We start from the raw sequence: 15,455 nt of genomic DNA, 5'->3' as shown, positions 1-15,455 counted from the left end.
TGGTAAAACATTATTCGTATTTACTACTGCTTCAAATTTCTCAGTTCCTAAATGTCATTATTGAATCACCTCTTCAGCGACCTTTCATTTCATGTCCATGAGGCTGTGATTTTTGAATAGCCGAGGAAATTCAACCTTCCATGATCACTAGTGATCTCCACCGTTTCAACCACATCTGCTATCTCAACCAGAAGAAAGTATTTCAGAAAACAATTTCATAGCCGTGGCAAAATCTAGCGCTCTCGTACCAAACAAAGCGATTCGTGATCATGCTAAGGGACTCATTTTTAGTATTTCTTAACTCTTAATGTTGAATCGCCATTTGTCTTACTTTTAATTTGGTACCAATGACACTGGTTTTACTGAGAGCATTGAGCTGAGCTTATCACTAGTGATCACTAAAAGCTCATCACCATCAGGTAGCAATAATAATCGAAAGAATGCTTATTCATGAAGATTTTGAGGGAAATCAATGATTATGTGCACGATTGATGGCTACCGCTGTCATACCAAACAAAATGATCCACGATAACTAGTGACAAATTCTTAGCATATCAAATTTAAATTGCTATTCGACTAACATTTAATTTCATACCCATGATATTACGCTGTATGAAAGTACGAAAACACCGAACTGAGCTTACAAGTTACAACTAGTGATGTCGAATCACCCGGCATCATCAGTTACATATGGCGGCAGCTCATTCATGCTCATTCATAGTCTGAATGACGTTTAATTTTATGTCAATAGCACTTTTCTCCATGAAAGTAGAACATCGCAGTCAGCGCAACACTAGTGATCACTAAGAATTCCGGGTTATCAGTTAGCAGTGGTAATACAAAATTTTACAGCTTGATTCATACCAATGACGGCATTCACGAATGAAAACTGCTGCTGTGAAAGTAATATAGGTCAATAATCGACACTAGTCACTTTAGCATACGAGTTCATAGTAGGAATACTTGAGTCACTCGCTTTACGGCATTTCATTTTATACGTCATTAAGTCGTGAAAAATAGCGAGACCGCAGAACTTCGCAGTGCATTTTCACAGACTCTACCCGATCGGTTAGGGGTAATATGCAAGTAATTGTTATTTCATATGCCTTTTAGTGGTATTGATGACGAGGTGTTTGACTAGAGGCTAGGAATATTGCAGTAAAATAGTGAATCGTACTTGCTAGCGACCGAAGCCTAGCAGCGCTAAGTGATTATCATTAAATCACTGTAGTGCTCCGCATGATAGCCATGACCAAATCGCACGTGTGTCCTCAAATCTCTTAAGACCCTAATGCTGACATTTCCTCTTAATTTCGAGAATTGTCATCTGATGTGTCGCTCTCATGACAAAGAAGAAAACCACCTCCAAATGTTGTCGTTAGTGATGTGGCAGGGAATCTACTGGTCTCTCATCTCGCCCGTTTATTTTCAAGGCATTAGCCCAATTTTTTCACAAAATTTCAGTTGCCTTGAAATTCACAAGTTGTAGAATATCAAGTCACACAAGTTTTGGGCGACGGATGAAGTCGGTGTCGCGAAAGGAGGCATGTTCTCACGAGACGGGCACGTTGAATTGCTTTAGGTTGGATTAAATTCACTGGCGTTTGGAATATTTCGCCTGGCGTGCTGAACTGAATTCAATGGTACTTAGATTAATTTCGGTGGCGTCAGATTACAATTACTGGCAGTTATTATAATTTGAATGGCACTTGGGAGAGCACCCTCGTCGATGGTAAGTCAAAGTAATTCAAAGAACTGATTTATATGAAGTAATACAGTTCTATTCTTGCTCTTGATATAGCAAACTATTGTCTTAATGAACAAGCGTATGGTACGAGAAAAACAGAAAAATTGATGGTTTCTTACTGTGACACGAACTGTGATATAACACTACTTAACAGTATCATTCCGTGTGAATTGAATAAGCTTTATGAAGGAGGCACTGATCAATCGGAAATAAAACTAAGCGAGTTCACCAGTACTATATTATGTTTATGCTCATGATCATTATGTTCATGCTCATCTAGGGATGATTATGTTCACGTCGTTCAAGAAAACGTACCGCGTGATTCTTTACATAGTTTGTTTAGAGCTCGTATTATAGTTTGTATGAGACAACTCGTCATTTTTGTTTATTGTTGATAAATTATTGCTCCCGCGTTTTACGTTTATGCCAGTGTTCTAACGGGGGCTAGGGCCTATTGAAATGGTAAGCGAACCAGTTTTGTCCTTTCACACTGTAAATTTAAAAAGAAATACAGCAAATAAAGACGAAAAGATGAAGAAACTTATATTCTGCTTAAAAGCAAGAAAGAGTGGAACATAATTTTTGCTCACAGCATTGCAGTTATGCTCATTTCTATATATTCGCTCTCGCTATTTTAAATAGTGCACATAGTGCCATGGATGACAAGAACAATTATTTTCGTTAAGTCACACAAGTTTTGAGCGATGAGACGAAGTCGGTGTCGCGAAAGGAGGCATCTCTTCATGAGACGGGCACGTCTAGGCACTTTTGCAGGTAGGAGGCGTTTTTGAATTCTTTGTCAATAAACTCGTTGAGCCGCCGCAGCGCCTTCAGACGCCTGAAGGCACCCAAGCCGATCTGCATAGTCGGACAGCCCGCAGGATCGGAGTCGTATTCGACGTCGTAGGCGGCGATGCTGAAGGGGACGTCCGGGTAACCGGCCTTCGCCTCGCATATCTGATGGTGGCAGAGACAAAACAAACGGCAAATAACATTCGGAGATGAGACATCGGTAGAAATGTTGAGACAGACAGACAGACAGACAGACAGACAGACAGACAGACAGACAGACAGACAGACAGACAGACAGACAGACAGACAGACAGACGGCGGGCGGACGGACGGACGGACGGACGGACGGACGGACGGACGGACGGACGGACGGACGTAAAATTTAGCAGATAGAGAGATGCTGCCCGATTGCATTAGTGTAGTTAAAATTGCCACCTAAGATAATAGCAAATCTGTGATATCTAAATTACCTTCGTTCCGTTGCAAACCTATCACCCTTCTAGAGGGTGAAGCAATTCAAGCAACAGATAGCACATATAACAGATGTCTTGAATAATTCTCGAACGCATGTGTCACCACCAGCGACATCATACTGCGGACACGATTAAGTAGGCGCAGGGGCACGTTTACGTCACCGTCTGGCTTGGAGCGCGGCAGCCGCGAGGAGAAGGAAAAACGGTGTTCGGTTTGAAATTTCAGATCTTTCCGCGGCGCGTATAGTGATGTGATACGTTGCAGACACGATCGTTATCGGGCTATGTATGTTCTGCGCTTGTCAGCTCAAGATGGCCAGTCTTGGTGAGGGGCCCTTTAAAACTTCCTGTTTCCTCCTTTGCTCCTTTCAGCCTCCCAAAGGTTCGGCCTCAGTCAACTCCATCAGATCGTCATAGCTGCGTGTGGGGTCACGGTAACTGGAGTGTTGCCAAAAGATACAAGGTTCTGTAAATTTTCATACTGTTTCTCTCCTGCCGTTCCAAGAGAAGGTCGCCGCTAGCTCGCTTGGTAGCCTCGTAACATCTTCCTATAGAATCGAACATTTGGCAACAACGCGAGATGACTCTCACGCTCTCTTCTGTTTATTCAGAATGTATCGCATGACACCTTGGAAAGTTTCCTCGTTGGGGGCCACAAAATAATATTTCGCGGTGCCCCCTCGTTTCTGACGGCGATGAGGGAGTCTAGGAAAATGGCCAAATAGAATCTTCCGTTTTCGGCAGCAATGGCAGCTATACTCGCTGACAACTTTCTGTGGCTACGAAGGGAATGCTGCAGACGCGTGGGTGCTGCACATGTCCTAACACGTCAAGTAGTACGGCACTCTTTGACAGTGATTTCAGTAGCGCGGAGCAGACGCTCAATCGACGCAGCTTCCACAAGCGACGGTATCGCGTTTCGCCCGATGCGGCAGGAAAAGGTCCCAAAGTAAGTAAACCATTACGCTGAGGGGTGTGGTCTCATTGAACTGTTGCTAATAAGGTGTTTATGTTTTGTCTTCTCCAGTTTAAACTACCGTGGATTAGAAGGCGGGATTCTTTTCACAGGTGCTCTCACTTGCATGCGCTTTGCTCACGTAGCTTTCGCCTCATAGCCACAAAACGTTGTCTGCGAGTATACCCACCACGGCGCCCCATAAAGGGAGGCTGCAGGGCCTGAAAAAGAGATCATGCAAGCCTTAGCTAATGTTCCTACTAACCCAATATGACACACAAGGTTAACCCTTGCTGCCTGGAAAAATTGGAAGCAGAAGGAAGCGAGGAGAAGACAGGACAGATGTAAAGTATGAGAGAAAGACCAAAACTGGAGATGAAGCCTGGAAAAGCTAAGTACTAATTTTCTCAGGGCGGGCCAGTCCAAGGGTGCCGTCTACGTGAAGCAGAGGCCAAAGAGATGTGCCGCCTCCGTCGAGGGGCCATAAAGATCCAAACATCCGGCATTGGCTCAAACCCCAGGGTCCCCTTTTCTCTAGACACTGCAAAACCACACACGACTAGGCGTGCGAGGATCCAGCCCTCGTGTGCTCGGGTCCGTGGTGTCCCAACACACCAAACGCCTATACACTGATGCAGACGCCCCTGCGGGGCTCCTCGAAGGCCCAAGAAGTCAGACCGAGGGGAAACCGTTGACGTTCGCAAAACGCACCAAGTGTCTCAATGCAGAGTTTTGCACGTAGAAAAATTCCTGAGGGTGTTCTATACTCCGCTTCTTCTTGCACGCATGTGTGGCCTGGATTTCACTTCCGGGCGCGCTAGCTTATGGACGCGGAATGATGAGCTCCGCAGGAGCGTTACCAGCGGCCCATAAGAGCCGTGGTTCTCGGTACGCTATTTCTGCTTCACCAGAATATAAAGTGATATAAACTTCAGGACGAACAACGTTGAACACGGTAACAACGGAACACGGTATCCAGCGCCTCATCAGAGGCGCTGGATGATGGCCGCTCAGCGGACACGCGCGGGGGTTTTTCGGGCCTGTCTGGACGGCAGTTGCCCGGGGACCGGCAGGCTCGGAAGTCTGCTGGCCCTTCGTGGTAGGGGGCGGAAGAGCAGTGGCTGCTCCCGCCAGGGGGCTGATGGCGTAAGCGCCGTCACACTCCGTGTGACTTGCGCGGCCGCCAGATGATGTGGCGCTGCTCCCGGGCGCGTCACATCACTGTAGGACGGATTCGATTGATTGTGGACACTAAAACGCTTGCGCGCTTCTGGAAAAGTGATGTTTAGTTTTACCTTGAGTTCGATTATTTGTTTTTCTTTCTTCTATGACGGGCACGATCGCGAATTGGCGGGGTGGTCTCCATCACAGTTAGTGCAGTGGGTTGGAGAAGAACAGTTGTCTGAAGCGTGGTCTTTAGATGCACATTTTGCACAAGTGGCACGCCCTCGGCAGCTCTGAGACCCATGCCCAAAACGCTGACACTTGAAGCATCGGCGCGGATTGGGCATGTACGGTCGTACTCGTAGTTTACAATATCCCGACTCTAATGAATCAGGTAGTTCACTTGTTCCAAATGTTATTATTAGATGCTTTGTTTGAATTTCCTTGTCGTCACGCCTTAACCTAATTCGTTGCACCTTTATCACGATTTGGTCTTGCCATCCGTCCAACAGCTCGCTCTCACTAAGATCAATGAGGTCGTCATCAGAAATGACACCACGCACAGTGTTCATAGACCGGTGCGGGCCCACAGATACAGGGATGTCACCAAACGCAACAAGTTTCGCCAGTTTGCTGTATTGGAGCTTGTCACGTACATCCAGAAGAAGGTCGCCGCTTCCCATCTTCATCATCATCATCATCATCAGCCTCGTTACGCCCACTGCAGGGCAAAGGCCTCTCCCATATTTCTCCAACAATCCCGGTCATGTACTAATTGTGGCCATGCCGTCCCTGCAAACTTCTTAATCTTATCCGCCCACCTAACTTTCTGCCGTCCCCTGCTACGCTTCCCTTCCCTTGGAATCCAGTCCGTAACCCTTAATGACCATCGGTTATCTTCCCTCCTCATTACATGTCCTGCCCATGCCCATTTCTTTTTCTTGATTTCAACTAAGATGTCATTAACTCGCGTTTGTTCCCTCACCCAATCTGCTCTTTTCTTATCCCTTAACGTTACACCTATCATTCTTCTTTCCATAGCTCGTTGCGTCGTCCTCAATTTGAGTAGAACCCTTTTCGTAAGCCTCCAGGTTTCTGCCCCGTAGGTGAGTACTGGTAAGACACAGCTATTATACACTTTTCTCTTGAGGGATAATGGCAACCTGCTTTTCATGATCTGAGAATGCCTGCCAAACGCACCCCAGCCCATTCTTATTCTTCTAATTATTTCTGTCTCATGATCCGGATCCGCAGTCACTACCTGCCCTAAGTAGATGTATTCCCTTACGACTTCCAGTGCCTCGCTGCCTATTGTAAACTGCTGTTCTCTTCCGAGACTGTTAAACATTACTTTAGTTTTCTGCAGATTAATTTTTAGACCCACTCTTCTCCTTTGCCTCTCCAGGTCAGTGAGCATGCATTGCAGTTGGTCCCCTGAGTTACTAAGCAAGGCAATATCATCAGCGAATCGCAAGTTACTAAGGTATTCTCCATTAACTTTTATCCCCATTTCTTCCCAATCCAAGTCTCTGAATACCTCCTGTAAACACGCTGTGAATAGCATTGGAGAGATCGTATCTCCCTGCCTGACGCCTTTCTTTATTGAGATTTTGTTGCTTTCTTTATGGAGGACTATGGTGGCTGTGGAGCCGTTATAGATATTTTTCAGTATTTTTGCATATGGCTCGTCTACACCCTGATTCCGTAATGCCTCCATGACTGCTGAGGTTTCGACAGAATCAAATGCTTTCTCGTAATCAATGAAAGCTATATATAAGGGTTGGTTATATTCCGCACATTTCTCTATCACCTGATTGATAGTGTGAATATGATCTATTGTTGAGTAGCCTTTACGGAATCCTGCCTGGTCCTTTGCTTGACAGAAGTCTAAGGTGTTCCTGATTCTATTTGCGATTACCTTAGTAAATAGTTTGTAGGCAACGGAGAGTAAGCTGATTGGTCTATAATTTTTCAAGTCTTTGGCGTCCCCTTTCTTATGGATTAGGATTATGTGAGCATTTTTCCAAGATTCCGGTACGCTCGACGTTATAAGGCATTGCGTATACAGGGTGGCCAGTTTCTCTAGAACAATCTGCGCACCATCCTTCAACAAATCTGCTGTTACCTGATCCTCCCCAGCTGCCTTCCCCCTTTGCATATCTCCCAAGGCTTTCTTTACTTCTTCCGGCATTACCTGTGGGATTTCGAATTCCTCTACACTATTTTCTCTTCCATTATCGTCGTGGGTGGCACTGGTACTGTACAAATCTCTATAGAACTCCTCAGCCACTTGTACTATCTCATCCATATTAGTAATGATATTGCCGGCTTTGTCTCTTAACGCATATATCTGATTCTTCCCAATTCCTAGTTTCTTCACTGTTTTTAGGCTTCCTCCGTTCCTGAGAGCATGTTCAATTCTATCCATATTATACTTCCTTATGTCAGCTGTCTTACGCTTGTTGATTAACTTCGAAAGTTCTGCCAGTTCTATTCTAGCTGTAGGGTTAGAGGCTTTCATACATTGGCGTTTCTTGATCAGATCTTTCGTCTCCTGCGATAGTTTACTGGTATCCTGCCTAACGGAGTTACCACCGACTTCCATTGCACAATCCTTAATGATGTCCACAAGATTGTCGTTCATTGCTTCAGCACTAAGGTCCTCTTCCTGAGTTAAAGCCGAATACCTGTTCTGTAGCTTGATCTGGAATAGCTCTATTTTCTCTCTTACCGCTAACTCATTGATCGGCTTCTTATGTACCAGTTTCTTCCGTTCCCTTCTCAGGTCTAGGCTAATTCGAGTTCTTACCATCCTGTGGTCACTGCAGCGCACCTTGCCGAGCACGTCCACATCTTTTATGATGCCAGGGTGAGCGCAGAGTATGAAGTCTATTTCATTTCTAGTCTCGCCGTTCGGGCCCCTCCACGTCCACTTTCGGCTATCCCGTTTGGGGAAGAAGGTATTCATTATCCTCATATCATTCTGTACCGCAAACTCTACCAATAACTCCCCCCCCTGATATTCCTAGTGCCTATGCCATATTCCCCCACTGCCTTGTCTCCAGCCTGCTTTTTGCCTACCTTGGCATTAAAGTCACCCATTAGTATAGTGTATTTAGTTTTCACTCTACCCATCGCCGATTCCACGTCTTCATAGAAGCTTTCGACTTCCTGGTCATCATGACTGGATGTAGGGGCGTAGACCTGTACAATCTTCATTTTGTACCTCTTATTAAGTTTCACAACAAGACCTGCCACCCTCTCGTTAATGCTATAAAATTCCTGTATGTTACCAGCTATATTCTTATTAATCAGGAATCTGACGCCTAGTTCCCTTCTCTCATCTAAGCCCCGGTAGCACAGGACGTGCCCGCTTTTTAGCACTGTATATGCTTCTTTTGGCCTCCTGACTTCGCTGAGCCCTATTATATCCCATTTACTACCCTCTAATTCCTCCAATAGCACTGCTAGACTCGCCTCACTAGATGACGTTCTAGCGTTAAACGTTGCCAGGTTCATATTCCTATGGCGGCCTGTCCGGCCTGTCCCATCTTAGTTACTTTGTAACCAGAACCGATTGCTTCTGTCAGACATATTGCGATCACAAACGGGGATATTGTACGGACTGTCTTTGTTTCGTGTTGGCTATGTATTACGTGGTAGTTGGGAAATATTTCTTTTGGTTTGAACAAAAAGTTGAATGTTTCATCGGTGCGCCCCCTCTTCAGGGAGCGATCAAGGAGTGGGGGAAATTTGAAACCATATATAGAATTACTGTTCTCGGCAGGAATGCCCGCCGCCCACCTCGGATCCCAACCTGGGGACGTCACAGGATTAGAAACATTCTATTCTGCGTACGCCAGCGGTACAATCCCACTATAACCTAATATATATACCCAAGACTGGATATATTACACAAGGTTAACCCTTGCCGCCAGGAAATAAGGAAGTAATAAGAAGTGAATAGAAGACAGGAGAGATAGAAAAGTGGGAGAGAAAGACGAAGAATGGAGAGGTGGACAGGAAAAGGCGACTGCCGATTTCCTCCAGGTGAGTCAGTCTGGAGGTGCCGTCTATGTGAAGCCGAGGCCGAAGAGGTGTGTTGCCTCCGCCGGGGGGCCTTAAAGGTCCTAACACCCAGCTTCAGCTCAACCCCCAGGATCCCCTTTTGCCCAGACACGGCTAAGCCGCGCACGGCTACACGCGGAAGGGTCCAACCCTCATGTGCTCGGGTACGTGGTGTCGCAACACACCAAACGCCTGCTGACGCAGACGCCCCTGCAGGGAATCATTGCACGTTAACTGAGCAAATAGTAATGTTAGTGGGTGACATTATTTGTTCATGCCGGCCTGACGATCTAGTTAAGCGAACACTAGTACGGGACCAAAGTGCGTTACTACTAGGTTACGGTGTAATGCAGATTACGGCGTAATACACGTACCCTTCCGTGACCACAACTTAGTCGCCATCACTATAAGGAAAACGAATGTTTAATTGGGAAACCTAGAAGCTGAACGAGAGACTACTTACGGATGAAGGATTCAATGCAAACGTAGCTAAGAAAGAAAAACAACTACAACACGAGGACCACCCAAGCGCTATTGCCCCCCCCCCTAATGTGGGAAAACTTTAAGAATGAAATAAACGCTATAGAAAGAGCGTGCGTCTTACGTAAGAGCTAAATACAAGAAAGAAAGTCTGCGATCTTAAGTAAACTTCTTGTCGAGAGTGACCAGCCCGGGAACTTCAGTGACGAAATAAGAAACGTGAAAGCGCAGCTACATATGATAGATAAGGGCAAGTATCACGGTGCGGCCATTCGCGCGCGTGCTGAGCGATTATGGTTTCCTGAAGCGCTTACGAAACGTGCGCCAAGTGATTCAAAAAAAGGATACGCTGCACGGAAACAAATAAAAAAACTCGATACCGAGAAGTTAAGCAGGACCAGAAGCAAGTTGAGAAATGCTTTGTGGAATACTATCGAACCTTGATGAGACAAAATATGCAAGGAGAAAATGGCCTTGATGGTACGTTTTTGTCATTGATGTCTGTTGAGGACGATATAGTGCTTGAAAGCCCAGTGAGGTTTATTGTATCTCCTTAAAGTTGATCAAGTCTCTTGAAGGTGATAATCGGCGTTGACGAAGCAGGATGCGTTTTTGGAGGTAACAAAACTTGGAGATATATTGGCGCGAAAATATTTACCCCGTCAAATTCAGAGTTTGCAGAACACTGGTGAGGAACACACAACAGCGCCTTATTCTTCGACATTTCCCAGGTTAGAGTCTAGGACAACTGTCCCTACATACGACCAACCGAGTCTCACTATTCGACCGCCAGACGGCTACGGCCCAGACTAGCGTTGCATCGTACGGAGTCTTGCTGATTTATCAGTTTAGTGATTACAGACTAGACTGAAAGGAATGGGTTCCAGCCATTCTTAAAGTACACCTCAGTAAACAATAAAAAAGAGGAGGTGGCAAATGCTAGCCCGCCTCGACATTCCCCTATTCAGTGGGGTTACAAGTGAATTTTAACCACCTGCTAGATTTTGCCTAATGTCGTTAGCAGAGTTGTTGGACTTTAGGCAAGCGTTCGGCACTGTTTCCCATCATGGATCTGTCTCTCTCTGTCTCTCTCTCTCTCTCTCCTGTTCCCACGCTCTTAGACGAGCACATCATAATTGGATTTCTCCGCTCTTTATGCGCTCGCGCGAAAAGCAGTAGTTGCGAGAGAGAAACGTGAGGACTTTCGGTCCTTGACATTTCTCTTCGCCTAGGTACTACGGGGAAGAGAGTTGTTAGCTCCGTTTGTCCCTATCGAGCTGGCAGACAGAATGCGTGGCCGGCAAAATGAAAAAGCCGTGTCCGAGGTGAGTTCGTTGCTATTTCGTTGCGAGGGTAGCATGTTAAATTTTTATAGTCGCAGTGGGATACGTTTGGAAGTGAGGTGTCTTCTCGGATGACTTTAGTGGCAAAGCATTACATCATGCCGACGTATTGTTCATTAGTGTCGTTGAGCAAGGTCAGCATACCGCACACTTCAGGATGAACGAATGAATGCACTTTATTTTGAGATTCGCGGCAACGGATACAGTTTATGAATTCGACTGCCGTGCCGATGCGAGGTTGTTGCTTTCTTTTTTCGGCGGTAGCTCAAATTCTGATGGTCGCAGCGGGGATACGTTTGGGCGTGAGGCGTTTTCTAGGATGACTTTAATGGCAAAGCATTACGTCGTGCCGATGAATTGCCGATTAGTGTCGTTGAGCATACCACACAATTCAGGGGAATCGCGGGAACGGAACAGTTTATGAATTCAGCTGCCGTGCCGATGCATTAGTTCTTAATGTAACTCAGCATACAATTAACACACTTGGAGATTTGGGGGTATGAAATTTACGTTTTGTACTCTATATGTGAAAGTATGTATGTCAAGTATGTGAAGTAGTACGTGAAGTATGTGAAAGGTGCGGCGGCATTCAATCTGAGCCGTAGATCGTTGTGAGAGCTGTAACAGCTACACTGGCAATACACTACACCCTGCTGATGAATCCGGAAAATATCTGTATGCTAAAAAACAAAGGTCGTCATGCAATTTCATAGCAGTAGACTGTTGTGAAAGCTGTACAGTAACACTGATATTGGCTACGTGGTGCAGATTCGTAGCGATTCTGAGGTGCTTGTGCGCAAGGGTAAATAATGAAGGAGCGCGTGTTACTAATCCCGGCTTTTACGATGTCTAGCTCATATACGGGGCGCTCTATGTGGGCGAAACAGGGGCTCAGATCGCTACAACCGCGTGCGAAATAGCTCTGAAGGCCTGCCGGTACACTTTTTCGGTGTCTCCGCGTTTGTACTGCGACAGGAGACGTGACGGCAGGTGCGCACGTATTTCACACCATATCCTTTGACAGTTACCGCTTTGAAATCTTGGTATACTTCACCGCAGTACACTGAGCATGCTTGATTGCGCGACGCGGATGCCTATATATATATAATAAATATATGTGGCTATACAGGATCTCAGCAAGGGTAAGTCCCACGGACCTGATCGAATTGGAGCGCGACTGGCCGCTCGAGGCATATTAATTGTATTCGCGGGCTTCTTTCACGTTCGGAAAGACACATTTATGTAGCACGTGTATGTATGTATGTATGTATGTATATATATATATATATATATATATATATATATATATATATATATATATATATATATATATATATACATATAGAAGAAGAGAACGACGAAGGTGCCAGGACAGCGATCAATAAAGAGATCTCCAGCGTCGACCGAAGTCCTTTGTGGCTTTGTCTGTGACAAACTGGTGGACGTGCTGGGTACGCGTCTATGTACTCTGACCCCCAGGAACTGGAAGTGGACAACCTACGCAAAAGCCGACGGCTTCAAAGACTGCCTCCGGAATACGGCCTGCAAGATCTGCCGAGGATGTCCACCACAACCGCAAGCCAGACACAGGAGACGTACGGTACGGGACAGCCTCCTGCGTCGCTGGTTCTCCACACCCCACGCTGGCCGCGGCCGTTCCATGGTGAGCCTTTTGAGGACGTGGAAGACTGGCTTGACGACTTTGATCGTGTGGCTGACGTCAATTATTGGGACGAGCAGAAAAAGCTACGGAACGTGTACTTCGCCCTAGAGGACTCTGCCCGAACATGGTTCGCTAACCACGAGCCATCCATTACCACCTGGCAAGAATTTCAGCAGCAGATACGCGATACGTACAGCAGCCCCGCAAGAAAAGAACGAGCAGAGCAAGCCCTTCAGAACAGGGTTCAAAGGCCGAACGAAAGCGTCGCCATGTTCGTCGAGGACATGTCGCGGCTTTTCAAGCGTGCTGACCCTGGCATGACAGAAGCGAAGAAAGTACGCCTGCTGATGCGTGCAGTGAAAGAACAGCTGTTTGCTGGACTGATGCGAAGGCCTCCAGGTACAGTAGCTGAGTTCGTCAGTGAGGCTACGACAATGGAGCGAGCCCTTCAGCAACGTTCCTCAGCCTACGATCGCCAAATCAGCCTGGGATCAGCGTCTTCTCTCTCGTTGCCCTATGACACCAATGCGCTTCGAGAGCTTGTGCGTAGTGTCGTGCGTGAGGAGCTCGATCGACTACAGGGAGCACGATTTCAACCGACCCTAACGTCCCTCACAGATATCGTCCGCGAAGAAGTCCGCCAGGCGGCACAGCCATTCGTGCAAACCAGACCTGAAGCCACCCCCGTACTGACTTATGCACAAGCAGTGAGGCTACCATCGCAACCCGGGAACCACCGTAACCCACCTTCTTCTGAAGAACCGCTGTGCCACTTCCAGGGCCAAGCTTCACGTACAAATATATACGGGTCCACGAGCCCCCGAATCAATACGCGAAAGTCAGACGTGTGGCGCACACCGGACTATCAGCCACTCTGCTTCCACTGTGGCGAAGCGGGCCACTTGTACCGTGCCTGCTACTACCGACGAATAGGACTCCAGGGCTATCACCCCGGCGCTCGTCGCCCACGTGAGGGAGAGCGCCCGAGAGAAATCCAGCAATATCTGGCCAGTCAACCTTCGTTGCCGTACGCGCAGTTTCCACCGGTTGAACAGTCCCTGCCAACGACCCGATCTCCGTCTCCGCAGAGGCGCCAGTCACGATCACCACCTCCTCGACGATCGGCGTCACCTAGCCGCTACACTACGTTCTCCGCTTCCGTGGGCAACCGGGCCACGAGCCCAAGTCGGGGAAACTAAGAACAGCGACCTCTGGGGGTGGGGCCGCTGTCCAACGCACTTCGAAAGATCCTCCGCTGCGACCCCCCGACGACGGCGTCGACGACGACGACGATAACGATGACGACAACGACGACTGCGTACCTTCGACACCTTCCTGCGAAAACCGTGAACCTGTTTCAGCCGACATACTTGTTTCTGTAGATAACCACCCGGTAACCGCTCTTGTCGATACTGGTGCCGATTATTCTGTCATGAGCGGACAACTGGTTACTGCACTTCGCAAGGTGACGACACCATGGCCAGGACTTAAACTCCGTACAGCCGGCGGTCATGTTCTCACGCCGATCGGCAAATGCACTGCGAGGATACGAATTCGTGAGGCCACATTTGTCGGTTCATTTATTATACTGGCAGAGTGCTCCAGGCAGGTCATACTCGGCATGGACTTTCTTCGGGAGTACGGCGCAATCATCAACCTTCGCGAGTTACTTGTCACTTTTTCCAGCGAACACGCAACTCATTCGGGCGACTACCACCCACAGCCCACGGTGTTACGCGTTTCGGGTGACTGTGCTACTTTACCACCCAGGAGTACTGCGTTGATCACCGTAGAAACAGACGATGATCCTCCCCGTCTCGGAATCGCTGAAGGCAATCTGTCAGTCTTGTTGGCGCGACAGGTTTGCGTAGCCCGCAGCATCTTGCAGCTGTCGTCACGGACTGCTCAGATTTTAGTGACCCATTTCAGTCGTGAATACCAGCACTTCGCCCCACGAACCGCCATTGCCTATTTGGAGCCGGTCAGTGACTTTCCCGCTTGTTTAACTGTAGGACACACTGATGAAGATTCTAACTGCGACGTACCAGCCAACAACAATATTGATGTGAATTCTAAATTATCAGTTGAACAACAGGCTAGCATTTGGAGCCTTTTACAGTCTTTTGCGGACTGTTTCGCTTCAACATCGAAGGTCAACCAAACGCCTATTGCGAAACACAGAATTATTACAAATCCCAATGACAGACCTGTGCGCCAACGTGCCTACCGTGTTTCTCGTAAAGAGCAAGACGCCATTCGAAATCAAGTCCAACAAATGCTTACCGACGATATCATACAGCGCTCCACCAGTCCATGGGCGTCACCTGTGGTTCTGGTGAAAAAGAAAGACGGCACACTGCGTTTTTGCGTTGACTATCGCAAGCTTAACAACGTTACGAAGAAGGACGTTTATCCCCTTCCCCGCATCGACGACTCTTTGGACCGCCTTCGACATGCTCGATACTTCTCATCGATGGACCTTCGCAGCGGCTACTGGCAAATAGAGGTTGATGAGCGTGACCGTGAGAAAACCGCATTTATTACGCCTGACGGACTCTACGAATTCAAGGTCCTTCCTTTCGGATTGTGCTCTGCGCCTGCTACTTTTCAGCGCATGATGGACACGGTTCTATCAGGTCTCAAGTGGCAGTCATGCCTTGTCTATTTAGATGATATCGTTGTGTTCTCAGAAACTTTTGAGCAGCACATCCAGCGTTTACAAGCAGTTCTTGCCGCAATTCGTACTGCTGGTCTGTCTTTAAAGCCTGAA

At 47.2% G+C, this 15,455-nt stretch overlaps 1 protein-coding gene across 1 annotated transcript in view; it reads right to left on the bottom strand.

Moving 5' to 3' along the window:
- Positions 1–2,265: 2,265 nt before the first annotated feature.
- LOC139048682 (uncharacterized) overlaps positions 2,266–15,455 on the bottom strand; it is a 95,150-nt gene continuing 81,960 nt past the window's right edge. The window contains exon 11 of the mRNA XM_070523173.1: positions 2,266–2,704. Coding sequence (XP_070379274.1) covers positions 2,489–2,704 — 216 coding nt within the window. The 3' untranslated portion in view covers positions 2,266–2,488. The remainder of the gene's footprint in view (positions 2,705–15,455) is intronic.

This window comes from Dermacentor albipictus, chromosome 8 (assembly GCF_038994185.2).
Source record: "Dermacentor albipictus isolate Rhodes 1998 colony chromosome 8, USDA_Dalb.pri_finalv2, whole genome shotgun sequence".
NCBI lineage: Eukaryota > Metazoa > Arthropoda > Arachnida > Ixodida > Ixodidae > Dermacentor > Dermacentor albipictus.
Note: the sequence above shows the minus strand (reverse complement) of the source record. Positions and strands in the feature narration are given on the sequence as shown.